Genomic DNA, 24279 nt, shown 5'->3' with positions numbered 1-24279 from the left:
AGGTTTGAACACCCAAACATTGCAAAAAATAAACTAAATTTACTTAATTCTGTAATATTTATCCCATTCTGCTTAGGTAAAGATGTTCATTTCAGGAGAATATTTTAAGGGGTGTCTAATCAACATTGATGATTATTTAAGTTAAAGATTAGGCTGGACGGTGGTGATACACGCACTCAGGAGGCAGAAGCAGGCAGATCCTGAGTTTAAGGCCAGCCTAGTCTACAGAGCAAGTTGCAGGATAGCCAGGGATACACGGAGAAACCCTGTCTCAAAAAACAAAAAATAAAAATTCATTGTTCATTGTCTTCACTTGTTTCTATGGAGAAATTAGTAAATAGGCTTGTTAATGATCCTTTGAGAGCAGTGTAACTTCCCTGCTCTTCCTACATCCAAAACTTTCTCTATGTCTTTGGATTTCGTAATTTAGCTATGATGTGGTCAGAAGTAATTTTTATTGTGCTCATACTACTTGATGTTCTGTATACTTCTTGAATCTGTGAGTTGAGATCCTCAACTTGAAGATGGTCAGGCATTAACTGCCTTTGCTTTGTCTTTGCCCCCTTTTTATATCTTTACCTTTTTGTTATTTTGTTTAGTTAATATATAATTACATTATTTTCCCCTTTCCCTTTCCCCCTCTAACCCCTTCCATGTCCCCTGACGCACACCTTGCTCCCTCTCGAAATTCATGGCCTTTTTACCTTTATTATTGTTACATATATATCCATAAATATATAAATACATTCTTCTGTGATAGCAGTTGACCGTGTGTGTGTGTGTGTGTGTGTGTGTGTGTGTGTGTGTGTGTGTGTGTTTACACCTCATGGTTTCTGTTAGTCTACTTTTCCCCTCGTTTTTTCTATACTTTTAAAGTGACTATTTTCATTGGGTAGATTGCTTAAATTACCAAACCTGTCCAGTCTGCAGTATGCAATATGATCTCCATTGGGATATTAAGTTGGAGTTATGTATATTTTAACTTGATAATTTTTTTGGAGGGGGCAGGTTTCGAGACAGGGTTTGGCCGTGGCTGTCCTGGAACCTTACTCTGTAGACCAGGCTGGCCTCACACTCAACAGAGATCCACCTGCCTCTGCCTCCTGAGTGCTAGGATTAAAGGGGTGCGCCACCACTGCCCAGCTTAACTTTATAATTTATATCTATATAAAATATTATATATACACATATATAAAATATATAATATTTTATATAGATATAAATGTAATATATAAAAATTAAATATAACATTTAAATTTCCCATGAAAATTTTATTCTCTTGTCTGTGGTTTCTTTCCTTTTATCTGAGCATATTGCCTTGAAGTTCTTGTCTAATTCTAGTATCCTGGTCCTTTGCTTTCCTTTTCCTTTTGTTTGAAAGTCTGTGATGTTGCATTTTAATGTCTGAGAGTTTGTATTTTCTTATGGACACTGCAAGTGAACTATAGAGAATTACAGTTGTTACCTTCAAACTCAGAAAGATAAAATCGAATGCTTCTTCTCATTTGTGGAACCTAGATTTAAACTTGTATGTGTGTGAAAGGGAACTATGAAGGGAAGATCTTAAGGTAGAGGGGAAGGACAGAAGAAGGGATAATGGAACACATGTGACTTCAGAGTAGAAGAGGAGCAATTGGGTAGGAAGGGGACCTGCAAGACGGGCCAGTGAAGGGAGGAAGGGGCATTGGGAAAGTGGGACAGGTAAGAACAGTGTAGATATGAAGGTCCCATAAGGAAGCCCATTACTTTGTTTACTAACTTTAAGAAAAATAAATAGGACATGTTTTTGTTTTTAAATGTGGGTTCATGCTTGCTACCACACATAAAGAGTCTGAGGACAACTTGTGGGCCTTGGGGGTGGACTGTGGCTGTCAAGTTTGACAGCAAGCATCTTTATCCACTTCATCAATCTTTCTGATTCCTTGAATAGTTTTTAGAAGTCCAAATTAGAATCACAGTCATGGAAGAACCACATCTTAGAGTCACTGCCAATTAAGATGACCTGAGTTTGATCCCTGGTACCCGCATGGTATTAGGTGGAAGGAGAGGACCAACTTCCACAGGTTGTCTTCTGACCTCTATGTATGGGTTGTGGTACTTGTGTACACATACATATACACCACTCCATGCGAAAACACATCAGCAAAATAAAGTAAAAAAATTTTAATCCAAGTAAAGGAAATAAAGGCTCAATTAAATTTAAATGCATCATTTGAGGACTTGGAATATTTATATTAGGCCACATGAAATTTCAAAATTGAATTATTCCTGTCCTATCCTTTTTTCCCCATTTCATTGTGAATAGTTTGATAGCTATGATCTTATGATCAAATTTTATCTCTTCGGTATCTAACCTGTTGGCCCTATTGTGTACTTCTAATATTGCATGGTTTGGTTTTTATCCCAGAGTTGTATTTTGGAAATTTTTATTTTTCTAACCTTTTGAAGATAAAGAGCAAAGTAACCAGAGGCTGGAGAGATGGCTTGGTGGTTAAGAACACCTGTAGTTCTTGTAGAGGACCCAGGTTCAGTTCCCAGCACCTGCTTGGTGGCTCACAGCCATCTGTAAATAGCTCTAGTTTACATAAGATCCAGGGGATCTTATGCCTTCTTCTGACCTCTGTGGGCACCAGGCACACCACATGTGATACACATATGTACAGACAGGGAAAACACTCATAAAATAAAATGAAAATCTAAAAAAAAAAATTAAAAGAATGTTTTAACTGTTCAACCTTTTTTTTGTTTGTTTTGTTTTTGTTTTTTGAGACAGGGTTTCTCTGTGTAGCTTTGCACCTTTCCTAGAACTCTCTGTTCTCCAACAGCTTTGGAGACCAGGCTGGCCTCGAACTCACAGAGATCCGTCTGCGTCTGCCTCCCGAGTGCCGGGATTAAAGACGTGCGCCACCACCGCCCGGCCTGTTCAACCTTTTTGTGTTCATTTCAGTTACTTGTGTTCTGGATTGTTTTGTTTGGTTAATTTTCTTCCCAGTTCTCTTTGCTAGTGTCCTGCATCTCTCTATGTAGTAATATGTAGTAATCATTTATTGTGTGTAGATGATGCTATGTGATGTGATCTAACTTTGTTGAGTGCTGGGACTTTTGCAGTCCTGTAAGTCTTTCTGGGATGCAGTTAGTTCTTTGGAATAGTTTGATCTATTCATGCCTTGTTCTATGCTTGCCTTTGAGAATTATTAACTACTCAACTTACTAAAGCATGGATCCTTTCTAGGATTATTGTATGAAGAGGTGAGGATAACCTTCCTGAGTAGTCCACCTTGTGCCCTGTGAACTATGGTTTTTAGTCCTGTTTCTGAGACAGATGCTGTTAGCAAGACTCTTGAGACATCATGCGCTGTTGCCGTTACAGTTCTTTTTCTCTTCTCTTACCAAGAGCTTTCCTCACATCCCCGCCCTTGCTGGTCCTCTAGAATTGCTATTGTGTGTAGTTCTTTCCTGTCAAGGACTTCGTCACATAAATTCTATCTCTAAGAGTTTCTGTCTTCCAGAACTCCCAGCTTCATTTCCGCAGTTTGGAGAAGTCTACCAACCAGGCTGTGCTTCAACTTCCTTTGTCTGTCGTTGTAATTTGAAAATCTTCACAGGGCAGTAAGCTGTGTGAGAGGAATAGGGCCCGCCTTTGTTTCCCACCTTCCACGGATGACAGGCCTTGGTGTATGCTTTGAAAGTCAAAGTCATTGTTGTTGTAGAATATTATTTGAAGGTGTGTTACTGTTGTTTATGTTGCATTTGTTTAATTCTGAAGCTGTGTTACTATGCCTGTCTAAAACACCTGATGGTCTAAAAAGGACTGAATAGTCAATAGCAAGGCAGGAGAAAGGATAGGCGGGGCTGGCAGGCACAGAGTATATATAGAAGGAGAAATCTGGGAGATGGAGGAGTGAGGAGGAGCCAGAGGAGGAGGACTCCAGGGGCCAGCCACCCAGCTACACAGCAAGCCACTGAGGAAGAGTAAGATTTACAGAAATAAGACAACAGGAAAAGCCCAGAGGTAAAAGGTAGATGGGATAATTTAAGATAAGGAAAGCTGGCTAGAAACTAAGCCAAGCTAAGGCTGGGCATTCATAATTAAGAATAAGCCTCCGTGTGTGATTTACTTGGGAGCTGGGTACAAACACAAATACAAAAATGCAAATACAAACAACAACCCATTGTTTTATATATAAAATGTATATTATAAGTATTTTTAAAGTTATTTCAGATTGAAGCATAAATCAACTTCAATTTTAATCCAGTTTTGTTGGAAGCTGAAATCTGGCTCCCCTCCTTCCCTTTTTTTAGAACAGAGGTTAGACCCATAGTATAAACAATGTGATAGTGTTAGGAATATAATTAAATAAATTTATTTGTGCATGGGGGTGTGCATGTCCACAGCATGAATAGAAGTCAGAGGACAACTTACAGGAGTCTGTGCTCTTCTTCCACCATGATGCTCCCAGGGATCAAATTCAGGCTGTTAGATTTGGCAGCAAGTACTTTATCTGCTGAGCCATCTTGCTGACTTAGGATTCATTCGTTCATTGAGGGAGGGTCTCAGAACCTTCTGTGTAGATCAGGCTGGTCTCAAACACAGAGAGATCTGCTTGATTCTGTCTCCCCATTGCTGGGATTAAACCTGTGTCACCATGCCTGTCTCAGAAAAAAAAATTATTTGATGAATGTTGTTCAGATCAAAAGATACTTATCACCTTTATTTTAGCATATTTGTTACCTTACCATTTTCCATTTATGCGTATGCATGTCTGTATGCACAATAGTTACATTATTGTCTTGGGAGAACAGTATATTTTGAGGTGATTTATATTTATTTTAAACATATATAACAAAGAATATGAAAATTAAAATACAATTTACAGATTAGTGTGTGAAGAATTCGGATATTGCAGTCTGCTATTTCATTGTTATTTGAAATTAGTGAATTTTAGATGGTTGTATGTATGTGTGTGCCTGTGTGTGTATGTGTGTATGTATGTATGTTATCAGAGGGAATTAAGATTGCTGCCTGAAAAGATTAAGCAATAGTTACGTGCTTCCTTTATATTATTTTGGGGTCATGGAGAGAAAGGTCATTATAATGGTGCATAGTAATAGGTTTGGTGACTTCTAAAGGGACATCATTTATTACCAAGACTTTAAAAACTTGGTCTAAGGCAGAACTGTTTATGAAATGTCAGTAGTAGATGTCATTGAGATTTAGAAGTATATGTTTGGTATACACAGAAGTCTGAAATAGTTACTTAAAATGATTGATACCAAATATCAAATAGTAAATCACGGTATTATTTGTGTTTTCACTATTGTATTAGATGAAACACTAGCACAAAGTGATGCTTTATTCTCACTGACATTATTTTCTGTGTATGCTTTATTACTTTGGTATGTATGTTATTAGCATTTGATTGTCTGAAGTGTTGAACTTTTTGACCTTTGAGTTAACTGATCTTCCAGACAGCATTTGTATGTCAATGTTACCCTCTTAAGAACTGACCGACCGTTCTGTGTTGCCTTTCCCGCTCTTATGAGTGGCAGTAAAGTTCACAACACTCATCATTCGTGGGAGAGGAGGTTTGTGGCTTTTGCCCTGGTTTGCTTGGAAGCTATTTTTCTTTTGTTTTTCTTTTGCAAGAATGTAAAATTACCATGAGGAATTTGAAAGATAATCTTTTCTGAACAATCTTTATCTTCTTTAATATTCAGTAAATTAAACTGTAGTTTTTGAAAATATATTGCAGAAGGGTAAGTTTATAGTTAAAAGCAAACCCTGGCTGCTCTGGGAAATGTTTCCTCTGTCATTCCTTTAACTGAAAACAGGAAGCCAGTGCTGGGAAGAAATAGGAAACACTGGATGATTTCTTTGGTTTTGATTCTTTCTACTTTGGATTTGGCCTCACTTACCTCTGAGATGATAGAAATTCAGTGTTAGGGTAAAGAAGTTTGGGTAAAAAACTGCTACTTCACTCTATTGCTTGATTTTACAATGAAAACATCTTGAAGGAGCAATTATATATGCATATTTATGTAAATGTAAAGTGGTTGTTTGAGCCCTGTAAGTCACAGATGGACACCGTGATCATATAACATAACAATGGTTTTGTGTTTCTGTTGTTGAGTTGGTTTTGTTTTTGAGATAGAGTCTCTTAGGGTAGCCCAGGCTGGCCAGAAACCTGCTTCCGTCACCCAGATGCTAATACAATTTCTGTCTATAATATTTAGTTACTTTGGAAATTTAGATGTTCAGATTTGAACTTCAGACGTTCATATTTTGGAAATTAGAGACTGACTTTAGTTAGCTGATGTTTAGATTTTGAAATTTCAAGATTTGCTTTTTCCTCCTGTCTCAGAATATATTTTATAGTAAGAAATTTAAAATTTTTATTTTTAACTCTCTCTCTCTCTCTCTCTCTCTCTCTCTCTCTCTCTCTCTCTGTGTGTGTGTGTGTGTGTGTGTGTGTGTGTGTGTGTGTGTGTGTGTGTGTGTGTGTAATGCTGTATTGAAGTAAATGATAAATTTATTTGGGTACAATCAGACATTTTATACTTTTGCTATTTGATAGTATTGCTTTGTAAGATTAGAATTATTACGTGCCCCACTTCTGTAGAGGTCAGAAAGGGCTGTGTATTTTGCACAGTACTCATCTATTGAGTTATAACTTGTTTTAGAATGTCTATGTCCATAATATTCTACAAACTTGATTTCAGTTACATAGTTTATAAAATATTTTTAAAATTTGTTAAGCACATTTTATGATAGATTATATTAAAAGTCATTTTCAATATGTAAAGAGTCTATAATTCTTCAAAGGAGGGTTGAGTGAGATTTCTTTTTATAGTCCTGGTATATAAAATTATAGCCTAGGGTGGCAGTTACAACATTCTAATTTATGGTTAATACAATTTCTCTTTCAGACAGCAAATGGCTACATCTTGTTTTTTCATATTGCTTCTTCAAGAGGGGACAAATACCTTTATGAACCAGTATATCCCAAGTAAGTTTATTGGTTTCATTCTTCTAATACATGGCTTGCAAACTAAATATTTTTTAAAGACTCATTTGGGATTATCTAACATCAGTAAGATGTTAAGTTGCATTTCTGAAATGATGCTTCAGAAATTGCCACTCTTTTAACTGTCATTTTTTTTAATTTAAAAAATATGTAATTCAATAAGTCAAGGAATACTGAGGACTGTGTTATATCCTTTCTTAGACATTCAGAATTACTACTAATATACTCCAAGTCAGATACTCTCTAGTCTTCATTAAAATGGAGAGCTGAGAGATAATATGAAGAGACAAACTCTTAGTCAATTACAGGCTCCTTTGCCTGTGTTTATATGTACTCACACGGAAAAAAACCCCACACAGGCAGTAGTTACCCCCTAGGTAAACTTTGGGGGAGACATGGACTTTTGGTCTTTAAATCTTTAAATGGTGTCATTATGTTTTGCATATTTCCTTCACAGCATGCTTTATTTTTTAATAAAAAACCATACTTTTAAAGCACGACATTTTTTTTTCCTAGGGGCAAACCACTTCTATGTCAAAAATTTGCTTGATGTTACGTGAGAGACTGTTGCCAATATGATTAAGAGGAAACTCCTGAGAAGATTACAAAAACCTTAAAAAAATAAACTATTTGTATATTATTATATACAAATAATATATTAATTATGTAACATAATTATATAAATGATATATTAAAGCAATATATTAAGATATTCCTAAAATATGGATATCTCATTTGTGTATTATTAATCATTAGTAATTATCAGCATAATTATTTTTAATATTAATATTTAATAATATAACAAAATAGTATAATTAGAAATTAGTAATAAATATATTGTTTGTATAATGTATGATATTATTAAATATATGTTAAGCATAGATATAACATATATTAAAATTATATATATATACACACATACATATATGTATTAAAAAGGCCTTACTGAAGAAGACTAAGCCCAGTTATGAAAGAAAACTAGTGGGATGAAGAGATGTGAAATGTGCCTGACACTGTAATACTATAAGGATTGTCCCAAATAGTAGTTGCACTGAGCTGTTCATAATTGTTCATATTAGATAAATGCCACAGCAAACCAGTTGTATTAGCATATGTCTTGATTTCACATTTAGTTTGCACATTATTTCACACCTAGAGATAAATTTCTTCTAGTGTGAGCAGATACTACATTTTTTGGCTGCAAAGATGGCTCAGTTGATGTAGACCCCAGTCAGTTCCCCAAACCCACATAAAAAGTGCCGGGCATGGTGGCCTGAGCTCATCATCCCAGGACTGGAGAGGTGGAAACAGGCAGAACTTGGAGCTTGCTGGTTAGCCAGCCTAGTCTACTTGGATCCTCTGACCTACACACACTTTGACACACAAAAGACAATGACATTTTGGGCTTTTCTTCGTTTCTATGAAGTGATTTCTGCCTATCTTATTGCCTATTTTACTTGACTGAACTTTTCCAAGTTCTCATTGTATGTTAAATAATTTAAGAAAAGTTTTATATAATAGAATTAATGAAATACGATCTTTAGGGTTTCCATTGCTATGATAAAACACCATAATCAAAAGCAACTTGGGGGAAAAGGGCTTATTTCCATTTTATGTCCCGGGAACAGTCCATCGTGAAGGGAAGTCAGGGCAGGAGCCCATACATGAATGCTGCTTACTGGCTTGCTCTTCATGGCTTGCCACCTGGTTTTTTATACCATCCAGGACCACCTGCCTACAGGTTGCACACCCACAATAGATTGCACCCTCCCACATCAATCATCAGCCATGAACATGCCCCACAGGCTTGCTTACAGGCCAGTCTGGTAGGAACATTTTCTTAGCAGAGAGTCCCTCTTCCCAAATGACTCTAATTTCTGTCTAGCCAGCACAGCACTTCAGTGGTATATCATCTTTTTATAATCAGTATATTCACATAGGTAAATCACACTTGTTACATGTAAAAATAATTTAATGATTAACATTAAGTGTGTGTAAAACTCAGAAAACAACCATCATGGACAACCAGGATGTCTGCTGCTAGATAGTGCTCCCTAGACGTGACAGACAGGGAAAATGCACCCATGAACTCTCAACAGTAATGACAATACCAGTTGACATGCCAAAGTAGATGGGGGAAAGTCCGTAAGATCTGCCCCTAGATGAATAACTACAGGTGGTCAGTGACTGCTGGGAAGGGGAAAATCAGTTTCCTCCAAGGACAAGCTCTAGCATAGGATGTCCGGTCCCAGTGGTCAGCCCCGGACACATGTCCATACAAGGAATGCTAAATAAACATGAGAGGCTGTATATATACCATGTGTGTATTTATCTATGTAACAATAATAATTAAGAATTTGGTAGAGGGTAGAACATGAGAGGAGCTGGAAGGGGGGAAGGGGGAGTAACAGGAGTGATGTAGACATAGTCCTCGTGTATGAGTGTCTCAAAAAGTGTTTTTAAAGTAAGTTAAAAAGAAAAAAAAATAGGGCTGGAGAGATGGCTCAGAGGTTAAGAACACTGGCTGTTCTTCCTGAGGTCTTGAGTTCAATTCCCAGCACCCATATGGTGGCTCCCAACCATCTGTAATGAGATCTGGCTCCCTCTTCTGGCCTGCAGGGATACATGCAAACAGAACACTGTATGCGTAATAAATAAATCTTTAAAAAAAAAAAAAAAAAAGACCCGAGAGAGAGGCACATAGGCCGAGCTCTTCTCTCCAGAAAAAAAATAGAAAATAAAATACACGTAATCTTTTTACTTTGCGAGAATATGACTTATAGTAGCTATTCTATGAGTTATTGGTACAAATAGGGTTCTGTTGACTAAATCCCGCCTGCAGTATTTGTGTACTCCAGTACTTTCTAGAGTTACTTATTTCAGTAAGTTTTCTGAAGAAATCATTTGTAAAACAAAAAAAGAATGCTAGCAAAAGTACCTTTTTGGGGAGTTGGTGGTTAGGAGTTCATGATTTTTTGTTTGTTTGTTTTTTGAGACAGGGATTTTTTGTGCAATGGTCCAGAGTCCTGGTACTCACCCTTTAGACCAGGCTGTCCTCAAACTCAAGATCCACCTACCTGCCTCTGCCTCCTGAGTACTGGGATTAAGGGCGCACGCCACCACCGCCTGGCTAGAGTTCATGATTTTAAAACCTGAAAAGTTGTGATCATGTAATGGTCAGAGGAGAGTGAAAAAAGTGGTTTTGGTGATGTTGCCATGTGTATTATTGTAAACACCTATATAATTTAAGATACTTGTTGCCCAAACTGCTGCACAGAAAAGCTGCCCGTTAACACAAGCTGATGCAGTCACAGACGAGCCAGGATTCAGACATGGTGTTACAGTTCCACAGTCCGTACTCCTTAGTCTCTGATACTACATACTTCAACCCTGTTTGCCTCATCCAGCAATCTCCTGCTTCTTAAGACTTGGGGAATAAGAAATAGAAAAAAAGAAAGAATGGGAAAGGTTTGCAATAGCCCCTGAAGATAGAGGCAGCATAACAAAGGCTGGCAGATAATTGTGTCCTCTTCAGTTATAGAAGTAGCCCTGCCTCTTGTTTCTTCTCTCTACATCTTAGGAGTTCATCACATGGACTTTATTTCTAGAGCATCTCAGCTTTCCTGTATTACATGACAGCATCTTAACCTCAGACTCCACATGATTTCCATTACACTCCAGCTGGGCACGCAGCTCAGATACCTCCACCTAATGTTCCTAGCATTCTTGTAGATGCAGGGAGGCAGTCTTCAACAATGATGGCAGTCTTATTAAATAACTTCTTTCATTTCAGATGTCATTCTTTGATGTTCTGTTTGCCTTTTGTATCTTTATAAGTTCCACCCTATATTGAAATCTCTCTTTATCTTTACCAATATGTAGACTGGCTGAAGGCTTTAACGTTTTTTTGCATTGTAAGATTCACTGTGAAATTTTTGATGGAAACTTTGACGTGGATAAATTAGAAATAATTATGTTTAGCTTTGAAATTTGTTTACTTAACTATATTTAAATATGAGTTTAGGAGATTTTGAAATTGCTTATTTCTTCATAATGAAAATAATTTCAACAAATTAGTTCTCATGTACTCTTGGGTTCTTTTGTAGTTGTGTGTTTGTTGGTTGGTTTGGAGGCAGGGTCTCTATATAGCCCTGGCTGTCTAGAACTCACTGTAGAACCAGCCATCGCTCTGTTTGTTTGTTTGTTTGTTTGTTTTCTCAAAACAGGGTGTCTCTGTGTAGCCCTGGCTGGCCTAGAACTCACTCTGTAGACCAGGCTAGCCTAGAACTCATAGAAATCTGCTTGCCTCTGCCTCCTGAATGCTGGGATTAAAGGCGATCACCACCACACTCCTGTACTCTTAATAGCAGAGCTCTCCTCCTGTGATCATTTTTCCACCACTAGTAACATTTATTTGTTTGTTTTTGAGGTAAGGCTTTATTGTGTTGCCCAGGCTTGCCCTTGAATTTATAGGCTCAGATAATCCTCCCACCTCAGCCCCTGAAGTAGCTAAGAATACAGACATATGACACCATGCCCAATTTAACCTCTTTTTTTCTTTAACCAGCTTTATTGAGTCCAGCATTCACTGGAGCTAGAAATATGGTTTAGTCTGTTTGTCTAGCGTGTGCAAGGCCTTGGAATTGATAACCAGCTCTGCAAAAATTTACTAACGGTACTAAAATTTGGGATGTTTAATTAACTGATATTAAACATATAGGTACGCAGTTCTCCACTGGAAAAATTTTTTCCAAAACAATCACTATTAAAGCTCTCACCTTATTCTCCCTTACCTCTTTCTTCCTAACACTTTTCATCAGATATGTGAAACTTCTTACCAGTTTGCTGTCAGTGAGTAGTACTGGTTGGAAAGAGAAGAAATTGAGATTAGCTGTTGTTAATTTCCACAGTTTATCTCCAAAACTCCAGCTGTTTTTGGTAGAAGAAGCCTACATTGTGGGACAGAAATGTCCACTAACTCACATCACACGGAGAAGACAAAAGAGGCCAGAATTAGTTATGTACACACTATAGTTTCCTAGGATATGCTTATAGTCATGTATCACTGTGAGACAAGGACATGTCTGAGAAATGCATCCTGAGGGCACTTCATTTGTCTCAGTGTTACAGAATAGAATATACTTCCAGAAATATAGGTGTTCTAGTGTATGGATCTACAGCTATTACAGCCTCAGTTACGAACTTGGACAGCATGTTACTATGCTGAAACTATAAGCAGTGATATTTGTACCATTGTACAATGATACTTGTGTATCTAACATATCTAAAAGTAGGAAAGGAACCCTCTTGCCTTTACATTTTTTTATAAGCCCAGTTTTGACATCTTTAGGTAGCCAACACCAGGAACTCTGAATACACTTCTGTACAACTGGCAACTCAGCAGTCTTGTTTGTATTAGCATCAGCACCATTACAAACACATGGTGAATGTATTGTGCTTCCTGTTAACAGTGGCTACAGCATCACTAAGCAGTGGGATTTTCCCACCCTGTTTAATTTTATGGGACTACCACTATATATGAAATCCATCTTTGATTGAAACATTTTGGTGGCACATGACTGTACTTTTTTATTACTGCTAATGAGACATTGGCGTTAGTTTTTGTTGTTGGTGTTTTGTTTTCGTTTTATTGTTTGGTTGGGTTTTTGTTTTGGTTGTTTGAGACAGGGTTTCTGTGTGTAGCTCTGACTGTCCTAGAACTCACTCTGTAGACCAGGCTGGTATCAAACTCAGAGATCTATCTGCCTCTGCCTCCCTAATGATGAGATTAAAGGTGTGTGCCACCACTGCCCAGCTGTGTTAGGATTTTAGAGAGAAAATTTTAACTAATTTTTCTTCCTTCCTTCTAGTAGGTGCCTTGTTATTTGGGAAATAGGTGATAGCGGTCTTAAAAATGTTTCTCTTTGAGAGTTTCAAAACATCTATATCTAGTTTGATTTTAGCCTGTGTCAGTTCTGTAGATTTACATGTGGATTTTTAGCTTTTGAGCTCTACATATCTCATGCATCCATTAGCATTTACATTGTAATTGTACTAGCATTTATTAATAGGATGAGTTAGAATATTACACAATCCTAAATTCTGAAACTCCTCTTGTCATAGCCATATCCCAAAGGTGCCATCTGAATCCAAAGACTGATAGAATTATTAAAATATCTACCCAGTTCGTAGATCCCCGCACATTGTTGTTGTTGTTACCACCAGATTAAAGGCCATAGGAATAAGTGTTCTCTTGTAGTTTCTGCCTTTTTTTTTTTTTTTTTAAGTCTCCAGGAACTGTGAAAGCTACTAGCTGCTAGAGATGTAGCGTGGGATGAAGTGCGGGACAACAAAACAGCTTTACTTATATAGCTTGCATAATTATAACATGGTGTATGTTATGGAGACAAATACATCAGGGTTAGGGAATGAAGAGTGGACTACAGCTTGAAATTGAATCCTTAGGATCTTCATTGAGACGATAACACATAAAAAAAGGATCTTAAGGAGTTTGAGAGGAACACAGCATGCACTTAGGGGAATGACATTTTGGGGTGAGAAAATAATGAAGTTTTAGGTTCTAACAAAGGATTTATAATTAGTAAGAAGGGATGTTTTTATGTAGTTAACTATAAAAATGAAATACTACATCGTGATTTTTTTAAGTAATTTAATCCTAGAAAAATGTAGAGCCAGTTCCCTTCTGTGCAGAGAACCACCATGTACTTGAACTCACTCTCCCCTGTCATTCACACCTGAGCCAGTATACAAAGTCCATTTTAGCCTACCAGTGCATATTTCCCGTATCTCTTCCATTGCCTCCTAATTCCCAACAAGACTTCTTTAGTTTGGAACTTGTAACTTTTTCCCTGGATTATTATTATCTTTTATAATTTACCTCTAAATGATTTAAACATATAATTTACTTGCCCTTTCCCTATATAAATTTTCTCATGGTTTTTCTTAGGTTTTAGGATTAGTTATGTTGCTATTGTGTGTGTGTGTGTGTGTGTGTGTGTGTGTGTGTGTGTGTGAGTGTGTGTATTTTTTTCTTTTTTCTTTTCTTTTTTCTTGGTTTTTCAAAACAAGATTTCTCTGTGTAGTTTTTGGAGCCTTTCCTGGAACTCGCTCTGTAGACCAGACTGGCCTCGAACTCACAGAGATCTACCTGCCTCTGCCTCCCGAGTGCTGGGATTAAAGGCGTGTGCCACCACCGCCCGGCCGTGCGTATTTTTTTTTAAAGATCCATTTTACTTATTTGATAGGTAAGTGTTACTAATGCCATCTATTCCATGACTTTGTCAATGGGTTTAAATCAGCACTCTCAATTATAATACTTGAATTATGCTTTAGTGTTTTTAAGAGGTGGGGTGTGTGTGTGTGTGTTTTCTTGCCTTTAACTGTGCTGTATGTAAGTAGATGAGGTCTATATCTGATCATTTCTTGAGTGCCAAGTTTACCTTTCTACGATTAAATCAATTTAAGTGGTTCAGTAGCAGCCTTAAATTCATGTTGTTTAAACTATACTTATTGCCTCCTGCCAAACCAAACCTGAAATTGCTTTACCCAACCTGACTGCAAGTAATCCTTTATGTAGTCCTATGAAGTGGAAAACTTCGAATTCTTTGTTTCTCTTTACTTCCTGTATTTGTTCAGTAATCAAGTTTCATTGACTAACTACACTTCTCCAGTGCTTCTAGAATCATCTGATCACTAGTTTTTCTTCTAGTCTCTCCTGCATAGTGAAATCTACCCTTTATGTTATTTTTTCCAAAGAGAAGACCTAAATATGTGATTCTTAAAAACTTTTATTACTCTCTATTTGCCACAAAATAAAGTCCAAGGTCTCTGGCATGTAATTTGGAGCCTACATTTCTCATATGTAGACTATGGTGGGAGTCACAATTTCTGTGTTTCTCCGTTCTTTGCCCTGGGTGGTATGCTTCCCCACCATCATTTTATGTAAGCGAGCCATCTGGCCCGGCTTTTGAACTCAGAGCCACCATCTGCTGTATCCTATAAAGTTTCTTCCCAGCTCTCTTGTCCTCCTTTATACTCAGGGAGTCACTAGTCCTCCAGATATATTCCATAGCACTCTATAAAATTTTATAGTAGCAATCAATGTTTTATTTCAAAAATAGTGAGAAGTGTATAAAGATTTAAAATGTGAATTTTGCTTTTTTAAATTATAATCTCATCTCACTTTCCATTTGTCCTATATTTCTTGAGTAAATAAATACCCATGTATAGAATTACTGGGTCGTATCACATGCCTAAGTTATTTTAGTTTGGATACTGGCATCATCCTACATAGTTGAGTATCTGATCTTCATGTTTTCCTTTGGAAGAGTTTTGTGGTTTTCCTTTAAAGAATGGTGAAGTTTGTTATGGGTGACAGGTTACTTGGAAAACTTCTGAACAGTTTGAGGCTTGTTTGTGTACTTTATGAGGATGAAGTGAGCCTTTACTTTAGACTGTCTTCCACGGTCTCTCCCCTCTAGCTTGTCAGAACTAGAGCCCTCCTCCAGGGAATCCCAAACGTTACTGGTTTATCCTGTGTCTGACTCGGTGTGGCGTTTCGTACGAATGGCCTCCTACCCAGTATTGTAAGGGACGGAGGTTCTACAGCTCTTCCTTCTGTGCTCTAGCCTTTTACTGCTCTGCTCCACACATTTGTGTCCATGAACGTTAGTCTTTTCCTTTCTTTAACTTAGCGAGACCTCTGTGTTCTACTTGGGTTCTCCCACTGTATATAGTAGTCTGGAAAGTGACTTTTGCTAGAAAACTCTTCAGTTTTCTGTTTGTGACAAGTTCTCACTTTGTAGCCCTAGTTGGCCTTGAAATCATCATTCTTCTGCTTGCTATTGGATGACCGTAGTTTTTGTGTGTGTGTGTATTTTGTCCATTTTTTTTTATTGTTTTCTGGCTGGATAATTTGGGACCATTATAATAGTAAACATGACTACCTATAAGATCATTAGTTTGAACATTTTCAGTTATTTTCTATTGGAGAATATTTAGGCACATTTAAAATTATTCTATTTCATTCAGAAACACTTTCATTAATTATGGGCATACTGGTAAATAGTTACATTAGTATAGCTCAGTGATGAAGTATGACTTAGCATGTGTGAGGCCCTGCATTCAACCCCCAGCAGGTCTTTCCCCATAGAAAGGAAACCAAATCAGATTATCTACAACTGATGAAATGTGTGATGTAGAGAAAGAAACCATTCTGAACTTCAGAACTGGGAAAGGAGAACCAAAGCCTTAAGTTTGGCTAGGAGAGCCAGAACTCCTTAGATCAAGACTAGTCCATTTCAAGCCCATCTTAGAGTTGAGAATTCATGCTCATTACCATAACTGACTATTTTTTATATGCCCACTAAATTTGTGAGACATTTGTTATAAACTGATATTTAAGAGGCCTAAGATAGTAATAAATAAGTAAAGTTAATGTCAGGGCCTGCAGGTCAGTGGTAGTCCAGTGGTAGAACACTTGCATGCATGCACAAGGCCTTGGGAGTCCTCAGCACTGCAAAAAAAGAAATTTGAAAATAAATAAATGAACAAAAGTGAATAAACGTCCTGAAAAGTCATACTAATATTTCAAGGGAAACACTTATGAGAAAGAAGAGCGTTTTATAGATACACACATTTGAGTTATTTGCTGGAAAAAAAGACAGACCTGAAGTAAGTTCTGTGGGGGAAAAACACGGTATAAAAAATTGCACCTGTACTGTACTGTTTTGTTTTATTTTGCTTTGCTTTGTGACAGAATCTCACTTTGTAGCCCAGGCTGCCCTTGCACTCCGTTTATGCTCCACCTGAGTGTAATCACAGACCTGAGCCACCACATCTGATTCTAATTAACTGAACTCTTGAAATTTCTATCCCATACCCCAAATCCATTATGTTATCTGCCCTATTAATATTTTCTTTAAGTGGTACTTAATAGTATTTGAGATCTCTGCACCTGAGACTTTGTTCAAACAAAAGCTTGTTGAATTTGTGTTGTAGCAGTTAACTGTATCACTGGCATAAACCTCCAGAGTGTATTTGAATTTAAAGGTGATATTAATTTTTTCATATAAAATTTATGCATAATTTTATGGTTCATTTGAGTCTTGGTTTTTATAAGTTCATTGGGAACTTAGTCACTCCTGAAGGTCATTACAAATTTGAGCAGTAACTGACCTACCCTTCCCCACCAAAACATTTAATTTTTTTCATTGCTCTTTATTGACGTGAATATGTAATAGCTCATTAGAATAGAAAAGTAGAGATTTTCATTTATATTAAGTACATATTTAGAACAGCATAGGAAACATCACATGAAGAAGGAATGAGATACTTTACAGAAGTCTTTAACAGAGTTTTACAAAGCATTAAGTTGCTGGCTCCATCTGGTCCCTACAAACCAGTTAACACATCATTGTTTATCAATCAGTAACCATAAATAGTTGCTTTCAACCTTTATGGTAAGTTTTAGGAAGTTGCTTTGAACTTCTGTATCTGCGGCTTTCAGCAAAGATATACCTGCATTATCTGGGTCAAGGGCATGGGGCAGTACATAAGATTGTAGCTATGCAATAGCTTAGGTTATAAAAGTTGACTGCATGGGAAATCCAAGACAAGTAAGGTTGATTGTTCAGTTGTTCTCTTAAAGGCAAATTAAACAGGCTGAGTACACAATAGGCTAGAAGTCTTTAAGTCTTAATGATTTCAAGATATGTTATTAACTTTGGTTGTGAGGTCCAGCAAAAGTTCCAGTCTCTTAGAATGTAAGAGACACTTTTAGAATATTGCATCACCATAAGAATGGGCATGAAAAGGGGTAATGGGTTAAAATGACCAGATTTTAGTATATACACACATGAAATTGTCAAAGACAAAAAATGTACCCAGACGCAGTAGCATACGATTGTAATAGCATTTTGAGAGGTGGAGGCAAGAGAATCACAGATTTGAAGCTGGCCTGGGTTACATAGTGAAACATCCCAACATACACACTGTAGGTGGAGACACAAAGCCTTTAAGATACAGAGGGAAATATTGCTTTGAGCATGTGTAAAGAATTTTTCCTACATACAAGAGAAAAATATGCTGAAAACCTGTACACTTATCCCCTGCACTCAGGTTATTATCAGCATCGCCCTTTTCACAGAGTGAGTTCCAAACACCGACCATTCTTTCAGATGTCTCCATTTTAACTCAGGGCTTTCTTCAAGGTTGACTTATTCTTAGCATAGCCTTCAGAGACTACTTTGGCTTTTCCTTTTTCATAAGTCTTACAACACTATTGAATTTTAAGCATTACTTTGAAAAAATGCGTGATTACCACCTTAAATGTGACTATGGTAAATTACTCATTTTCTTTTTAGAGACTGCCACATTAGCCAAGCATACTAGCTGCACACAAACCTGAATGGATAAACATCAACTAGCTTAGCCTGTCAGACGTAGAAAGAATCAAATATTCCTGGTCACTGCAATAGCAAGATGACAGTAAGCCACCATCAAGCTTATATGTGAAAAAAATTAAAAACTCACAATTAAAAAGGAAGCAAAATGGGTTTCTGAGCAACAAAGTAATTTTTACAAAAACCAGAAACCTTAAAAGTTATTGGGTCTCGTTGAACTCTTTGTATATAACTGTGGTAGTATTAACAAACTGAGTGGCAGGATTGTAGATGATTGAAAAGAGAAGTGATGTTAGCAGACCAGTTGTTGACAAGATTGATAGCTGCCACAAAAGATACTGTGTTGGTTACTTTTATGTCAACTTGACATAAGATAGTCATTTCAGAAGGGAGACTCAGTTGAGGCAATGCTTCCATAAGACTAGCAGCCTATAGATAAGCCTATATAGAGCATTTTCTTGCTTAATGATTGATGTGGAAGAGTTCTTACATGTAGGAAAATTTCTTATATACAGCCTATAAGAAAGCAGGCTGAGTAAGACATGAGCAAGCTAATAAGCAGTGTTCCTCCATGGCCTCTGCTTCAGTTCTTGCTTCCTGGTTCCTGCCTTGAGTTCCTTCCCTCACTTTCTTCAGTGATGGACTGTGATCTGGAAATGTAAGCAAAATAAACCCTTTCTTCCTCGAGTTACCTTTGGTCATTATGGTGATATTTTATTTGTGTTAAAATGTGATTTTATTGTATGTTAATAAATAAAGTTGCCTGGAGATCAGAGGTAAAAGCGAGCCATTAAGCAGAAGTCTGGCAGTGGTAGCACACGCCCTTAATCTGATCACATGGCAGGCAGAGTCTCTGTGTGGTCAAGAACACAGCCAAGCGTGATGACCCAAGTCTTTAATCCCAGTACCAACCATAGAGACCAGGAGGTCTGTATAGACAGGCAGTGACGAGGAAGTCATGCGGCTGGGCTTAGAGCTAATGAGAAGGCAGAACAGGAAGGCAATAAAAAGACAGTCACACAGGAGAAGCTCACTCAACGGCAGCGAGTGGTAAGCTAAAGGTAGTCTTGGCTCCTCGCTAGTGCTCTGACCTCTTGGGCTTTTAACTCTGTATTTGGCTCTGTGTTTCTTACTTAATAAGACTGTTTAGAATTTCGTCTACAGGTCAATAGAAACCCAAAGACAGATACATAACTATTAATCCCAGCACAGGCACTGAGGAAGAATAGGCTGGTGATAGCATACACCCATGCCATGTGGAGATAAATTCAAGACAGTTCTGTAGTCTTTATGAGCTGTGTGCTCAGTTTCTTGGCATTGATCTAGCAATATTTTTATGTAGCCATTAATCACCATGGATTTAAATACACACACACACACACACACACACACACACACACACACACAATTATTGCCAAGTTATTTATGAAATATCTAATTACATCCCTGAATCTGACATTAATTCTGATAAATCCCCAGAGAATAAGAATCACAGATAGGGTGTGGAATAAGGTAAAATGAATGAACAGTTTGGACCATACACTGCTGTATGTTGTAGCTGGAGTTTTCTCCAGTCCTGCCTGGCCCACAGTCAGAACAAATCTCTCTCACCCGCCAGTCCTGCAGCTGCTCAGACCCAACCAAGTAAACACACAGAGACATTGCTTACAAACTGTATGGCTGTGGCAGGCTTCTTGTTATCTAGTTCTTCTGTCTTAAATTAACCCATTTCTATAAATCTATACCTTGCCACATGGCTCGTGGCTTACCAGTATCATTCATGTTGGTACTCATGGCGGTGGCTGGCAGCGACTCCTGACTCAGCCTTCCTGTTCCCAGAATTCTCCTCTCCTTGTCCCACCTATACTTCCTGCCTGGCTACTGGCCAATCAGCACTTTATTTATTAACCAATCAGAACAACACATTCACAGCATAGAGAACATCCCACAGCAGTATGTGGAATGATATAGTGCATTTGAGGTTTCCTAGCTAGCGAAGCTCTTTTAGTCTTTTTAAACAAAATGTTTGTTGGTTCTCTTGAGAGTTCACCATAATCTCCCCTTCCCTCCATCCCTCCTCCTGTGATTTTTCCCTCAGTCCCCCAACACAAGTTACATTAGTCAAGCTTACTTGTATCTAGTTTGTATATAAATGTGTCTACTGTGGTAGAATTCAAGTTTGATGTTCATTTGTGAATCTTTAGGATGAACACCTGTAAGTTTGCTTATGTTTGTTTACTTGAATGTATATTAGGTACAGAGTAGGAGCAAATTTAATATCTTTGTCTCAGCCTTGTGCTTTTTCTCTTAGAGGAAGTCCACAAATGAAGGGGATACCTCATTTTAAGGAAGAACATTGTGCCCCAGCTCTAAATTTAGAAATGAAGAAAATATTGGATTTGCAAGCACCCATCATGAGGTACAGTATGTTGGTTAAGATTGGCACTTTCTGACCACAAAAGTCTATGTTGGTTAATCACATGACCAACAAAAAAATTGTTTTTGTGTCAAAATTTATATATTAAGTGTTTGTTGTATGATATAACATACTAAAAAAGATTCTGATAGAATCATACATGTTGAGGAAAAGATAAGCTGTCCCTTTCTACAGCCTCCATACATTTCTTGGAAGTTAAGCTTTTGGATTCCAGTGTGAATAAAGGCTGTATGACAACCAGTGAGAAATACTAAAATACCGAAAATCTATTAGTACCCAGTGATTTTTTTCAAGTGACTTTTACAATTTAACTTTATTTTCTTAATTGTTCTTGATTGACTTTTGGTTGTTACTTAAGACAATTGCTTATTGTGTCCTCTGCATTGTGACTAATACAAAGACTATACAGCTGTGAAAACAGTGAGACTCATTCCCCCAAATAAACTGTTGAGTAAAAAGCAAGATATGTATGGTAATAAGAATATCTGGTTTTAAAGGGTATTACAAATTTGTTGTTCTAGAAGAACACATAAGAAACTAATGGACAGGGCTGGAGAGATGGCTCAGCTGTTAAAGGCTAGGCTCACAACCAAGAAACTAATGGACAGATTTGGGGAAGAGATTTTTTTTTTTTTAACTAGGTATCTTTTAAAAATATTGAGGCATGGGGACAGCAAGATAGCTCTGTTGGTTTAAAAAAAAAAAAGTGCTTGCTTCTGAGCCTAATGTAATGACCTGAATGTAATTACCTCACATGGTGGAAGTAGAGAATTGATTTCCAAAGTTGTTCTCTGGCCTCCAAACACATTCCATGGCATGCCCAAGCATCTCCCCACCAACCACTAGGTAAATAAATAGTAAATGTGAAACAATTTAAAAAAATAAAAAGACTGAACATATAACTATAAAATGAAACTATTGGACTATCTAAATGTAATTCCTATTTTTTAAAAGACCTTTCTGATTTATAGTTCTAACAAAGGGCTTCTTGCATTGTTTCTGTTGTTAAAATAACACTGGAATAAACTGTACAAGATTGGCCTGCAAGTGGTGAGCTGTTGTCATTGCCCTGTTTAGTCTGTCTTCTTCTTTAATCCTCCCATGGAAAAGAATGTCTTTGTTATTTGCTTAAATGTGACTAAGCTGGGACAATTTAGTTTAGCTTATTCACTGTGTTGATCAAAGATTGCTGATCACTTCAGATTTTATTTACTCAGGATGGAAGCCTTTTGAAGAATATAAATTGAGATGGCTTAGTGGGTAAGAATGCTTGCTGCATAAACATGAGACCTAAGTTCAAATACTCACACCCACATAAAAATATGCGTAGTCATGTACAAGGCTGAAGCTCGAGTGCTGTGATGGGCAGACTGGAGAATTGCTAGGGATTGCTGGCTGCTAGCCTAGCTCCAGTTCAGTTGAAGACCCTTTCTCAAGGAAGTAAGGTGTAGGGTGATAGAGCGGTACACAACTTGGCCTACACACACACACACACACACACACACACACACGTAAAATTTTTATAGACTATTACTTGATGCAGAAGGAATTTTAAATATATGTGGGTACCAAACTAGGTAGAACAATCCAACTTGGTTTTATGCCTCCACCTGGTGGTAAAGCCATGTAACACATGGAAATAGGAAAAAGCATTTGCAAAAAGAATTTCTGGGACTGTAAGTGTAGCTCAGTAGTAGAGCCTGTTTTCACCATGCTCAAAGCCCAGTGTCAAGTTCTAGCACCATTAAAGGGAAGGGAGGAATTGCTTCCAACTGTATGACTGTGTTGTATAGTTTATGTCAACTGGACATAAACTAAAGTCATCTGAGAGGAGGGAGCCTTAATTAAGAAAATACCTCCATAAGATAGAGCTGCAGGCAGTAGAGCATTTTCTTCATTAGTGATTGATGGGGGAAGGAAGGCCCAGCTCATTGTGGGTGGGGCCACATTGCTGGTGGTCCTGGGTTCTATAAGAAAGCGGGCTAAACAATCCATAGGGAGCAAGCCAGTAAGCAACACCCCTCCATGGCCTCTGCGTCAGCTCCTGCCTTCAAGTTCCTGCCCTGTTTGAGCCCCTGTCCTGACTTCTTCAATGATGAACTGTGATAAGTAATATAAGCCAAATAAACCCTTTCCTCCCCAACTTTTTGGTCATAGTGTTTCTTCACAGCAATAGAAACCCTAACCAAGACAGTGACTTTCACCTCTGTAAGAGTAGATTCTGAAACTTTAGGTAGTTGGGAGTCTCAGATTTCTCTCAAACTAACAAAAAATTACATTTCAAACAAAACTATTAGCTGGCCTAATATAAACATTCTGGAAATTCCCTATACATTTGTGAAATGAGAGAGAAGACACTGAAAGATTATATAATCAGCTATTTTCTACTATCACAATCAACGTAATCAATTAAAATTGGGGTTCCTGGTTATAATGTTGCTTATAGGAGCAAAAGTACTGTTGTCTTTTATTTTTGATTAAATAAAAAAGTAAAGATTAATACTAAACATCCATCTTTTGTTATTGCTTGAATACAAAGAATGTTTAAAAGATTAATAATTTATAAGTTTTAATAATTGGTTAATCAGAAACACTATTCTACTTCAAGTTATGTGACAGCATGCGATGACATGCATCATATTCCTTGCTAACTTATTAATCATTTAGAACTCGATATCCTAAATTGAAAAATACCTATGCTTGAAAAAAGGAATAATCTGTGGAGCCAATGGTGCAATAGTCTCATCAGAACATACCTGCAGTGAGTTTGTGTGTCTTTCATATGTAGTTACAACTAAGGATGATATTCAGTTGTAAGAACCAGTACAGCATGAAAAGACCGAATTTGTTGGGCTTGATATTTGTTCTAAAAATTAAATGACAATTGGGTGGTTTAAGACAAGGCCCATTTTTAAACTTTTTGGAGAAATATTTATTACTTTATCAACTGACATTAGCCATTGTTTAACAAGTTTGTTTACTTTTTAATTGAAAAGGGTGAATGGTATATATTACATTTTCATGTAGGTAGGTGTTTGTGTGACAGGGGAGGAGGGAGGAAAGAAGGGGGGGGGAGAGAGAGAGAGACAGAGAGAGAGAGATTGATTAACATCTGGTGCTTTTCCAGTCGCTCTCCATATTATTTTGAGATGGCATCACTCACTGAACCTAGAGCTCAACCGTTTGCTTAGACTGGCTGGATCTACTTCCCAACACTCCCAGCACTAGGATTACAGATGTATGCCGCCACACCTGGACATTTTAAGTGGGTAGTAGGAATCTCAACTCAGGTCCTTATGCTTGTGTCATGGAACAGAATCCAGCCTTCCCGGGGAGAGAGCATTGCAGAGAGAGAGAGACAGGAAAACAGCCACATGACCCTGGCTTTGCCCAG

General features: G+C 37.5%; 1 protein-coding gene across 2 annotated transcripts in view; it reads left to right on the top strand.

Moving 5' to 3' along the window:
- The window catches only part of Ric1 (RIC1 homolog, RAB6A GEF complex partner 1), an 82248-nt gene that overhangs the window by 19640 nt on the left and 38329 nt on the right, over nt 1-24279 (top strand). For both annotated transcript variants that reach the window (XM_059259142.1, XM_059259150.1), the window contains exons 3-4: nt 6928-7007; nt 20760-20867. In XM_059259142.1, coding sequence (XP_059115125.1) covers nt 6928-7007; nt 20760-20867 — 188 coding nt within the window. The remainder of the gene's footprint in view (nt 1-6927; nt 7008-20759; nt 20868-24279) is intronic.

Source organism: Peromyscus eremicus, chromosome 1 (assembly GCF_949786415.1).
Source record: "Peromyscus eremicus chromosome 1, PerEre_H2_v1, whole genome shotgun sequence".
Classification (NCBI taxonomy): Eukaryota; Metazoa; Chordata; class Mammalia; order Rodentia; family Cricetidae; genus Peromyscus; species Peromyscus eremicus.
This window is presented reverse-complemented; position numbering and strand designations above follow the sequence as displayed.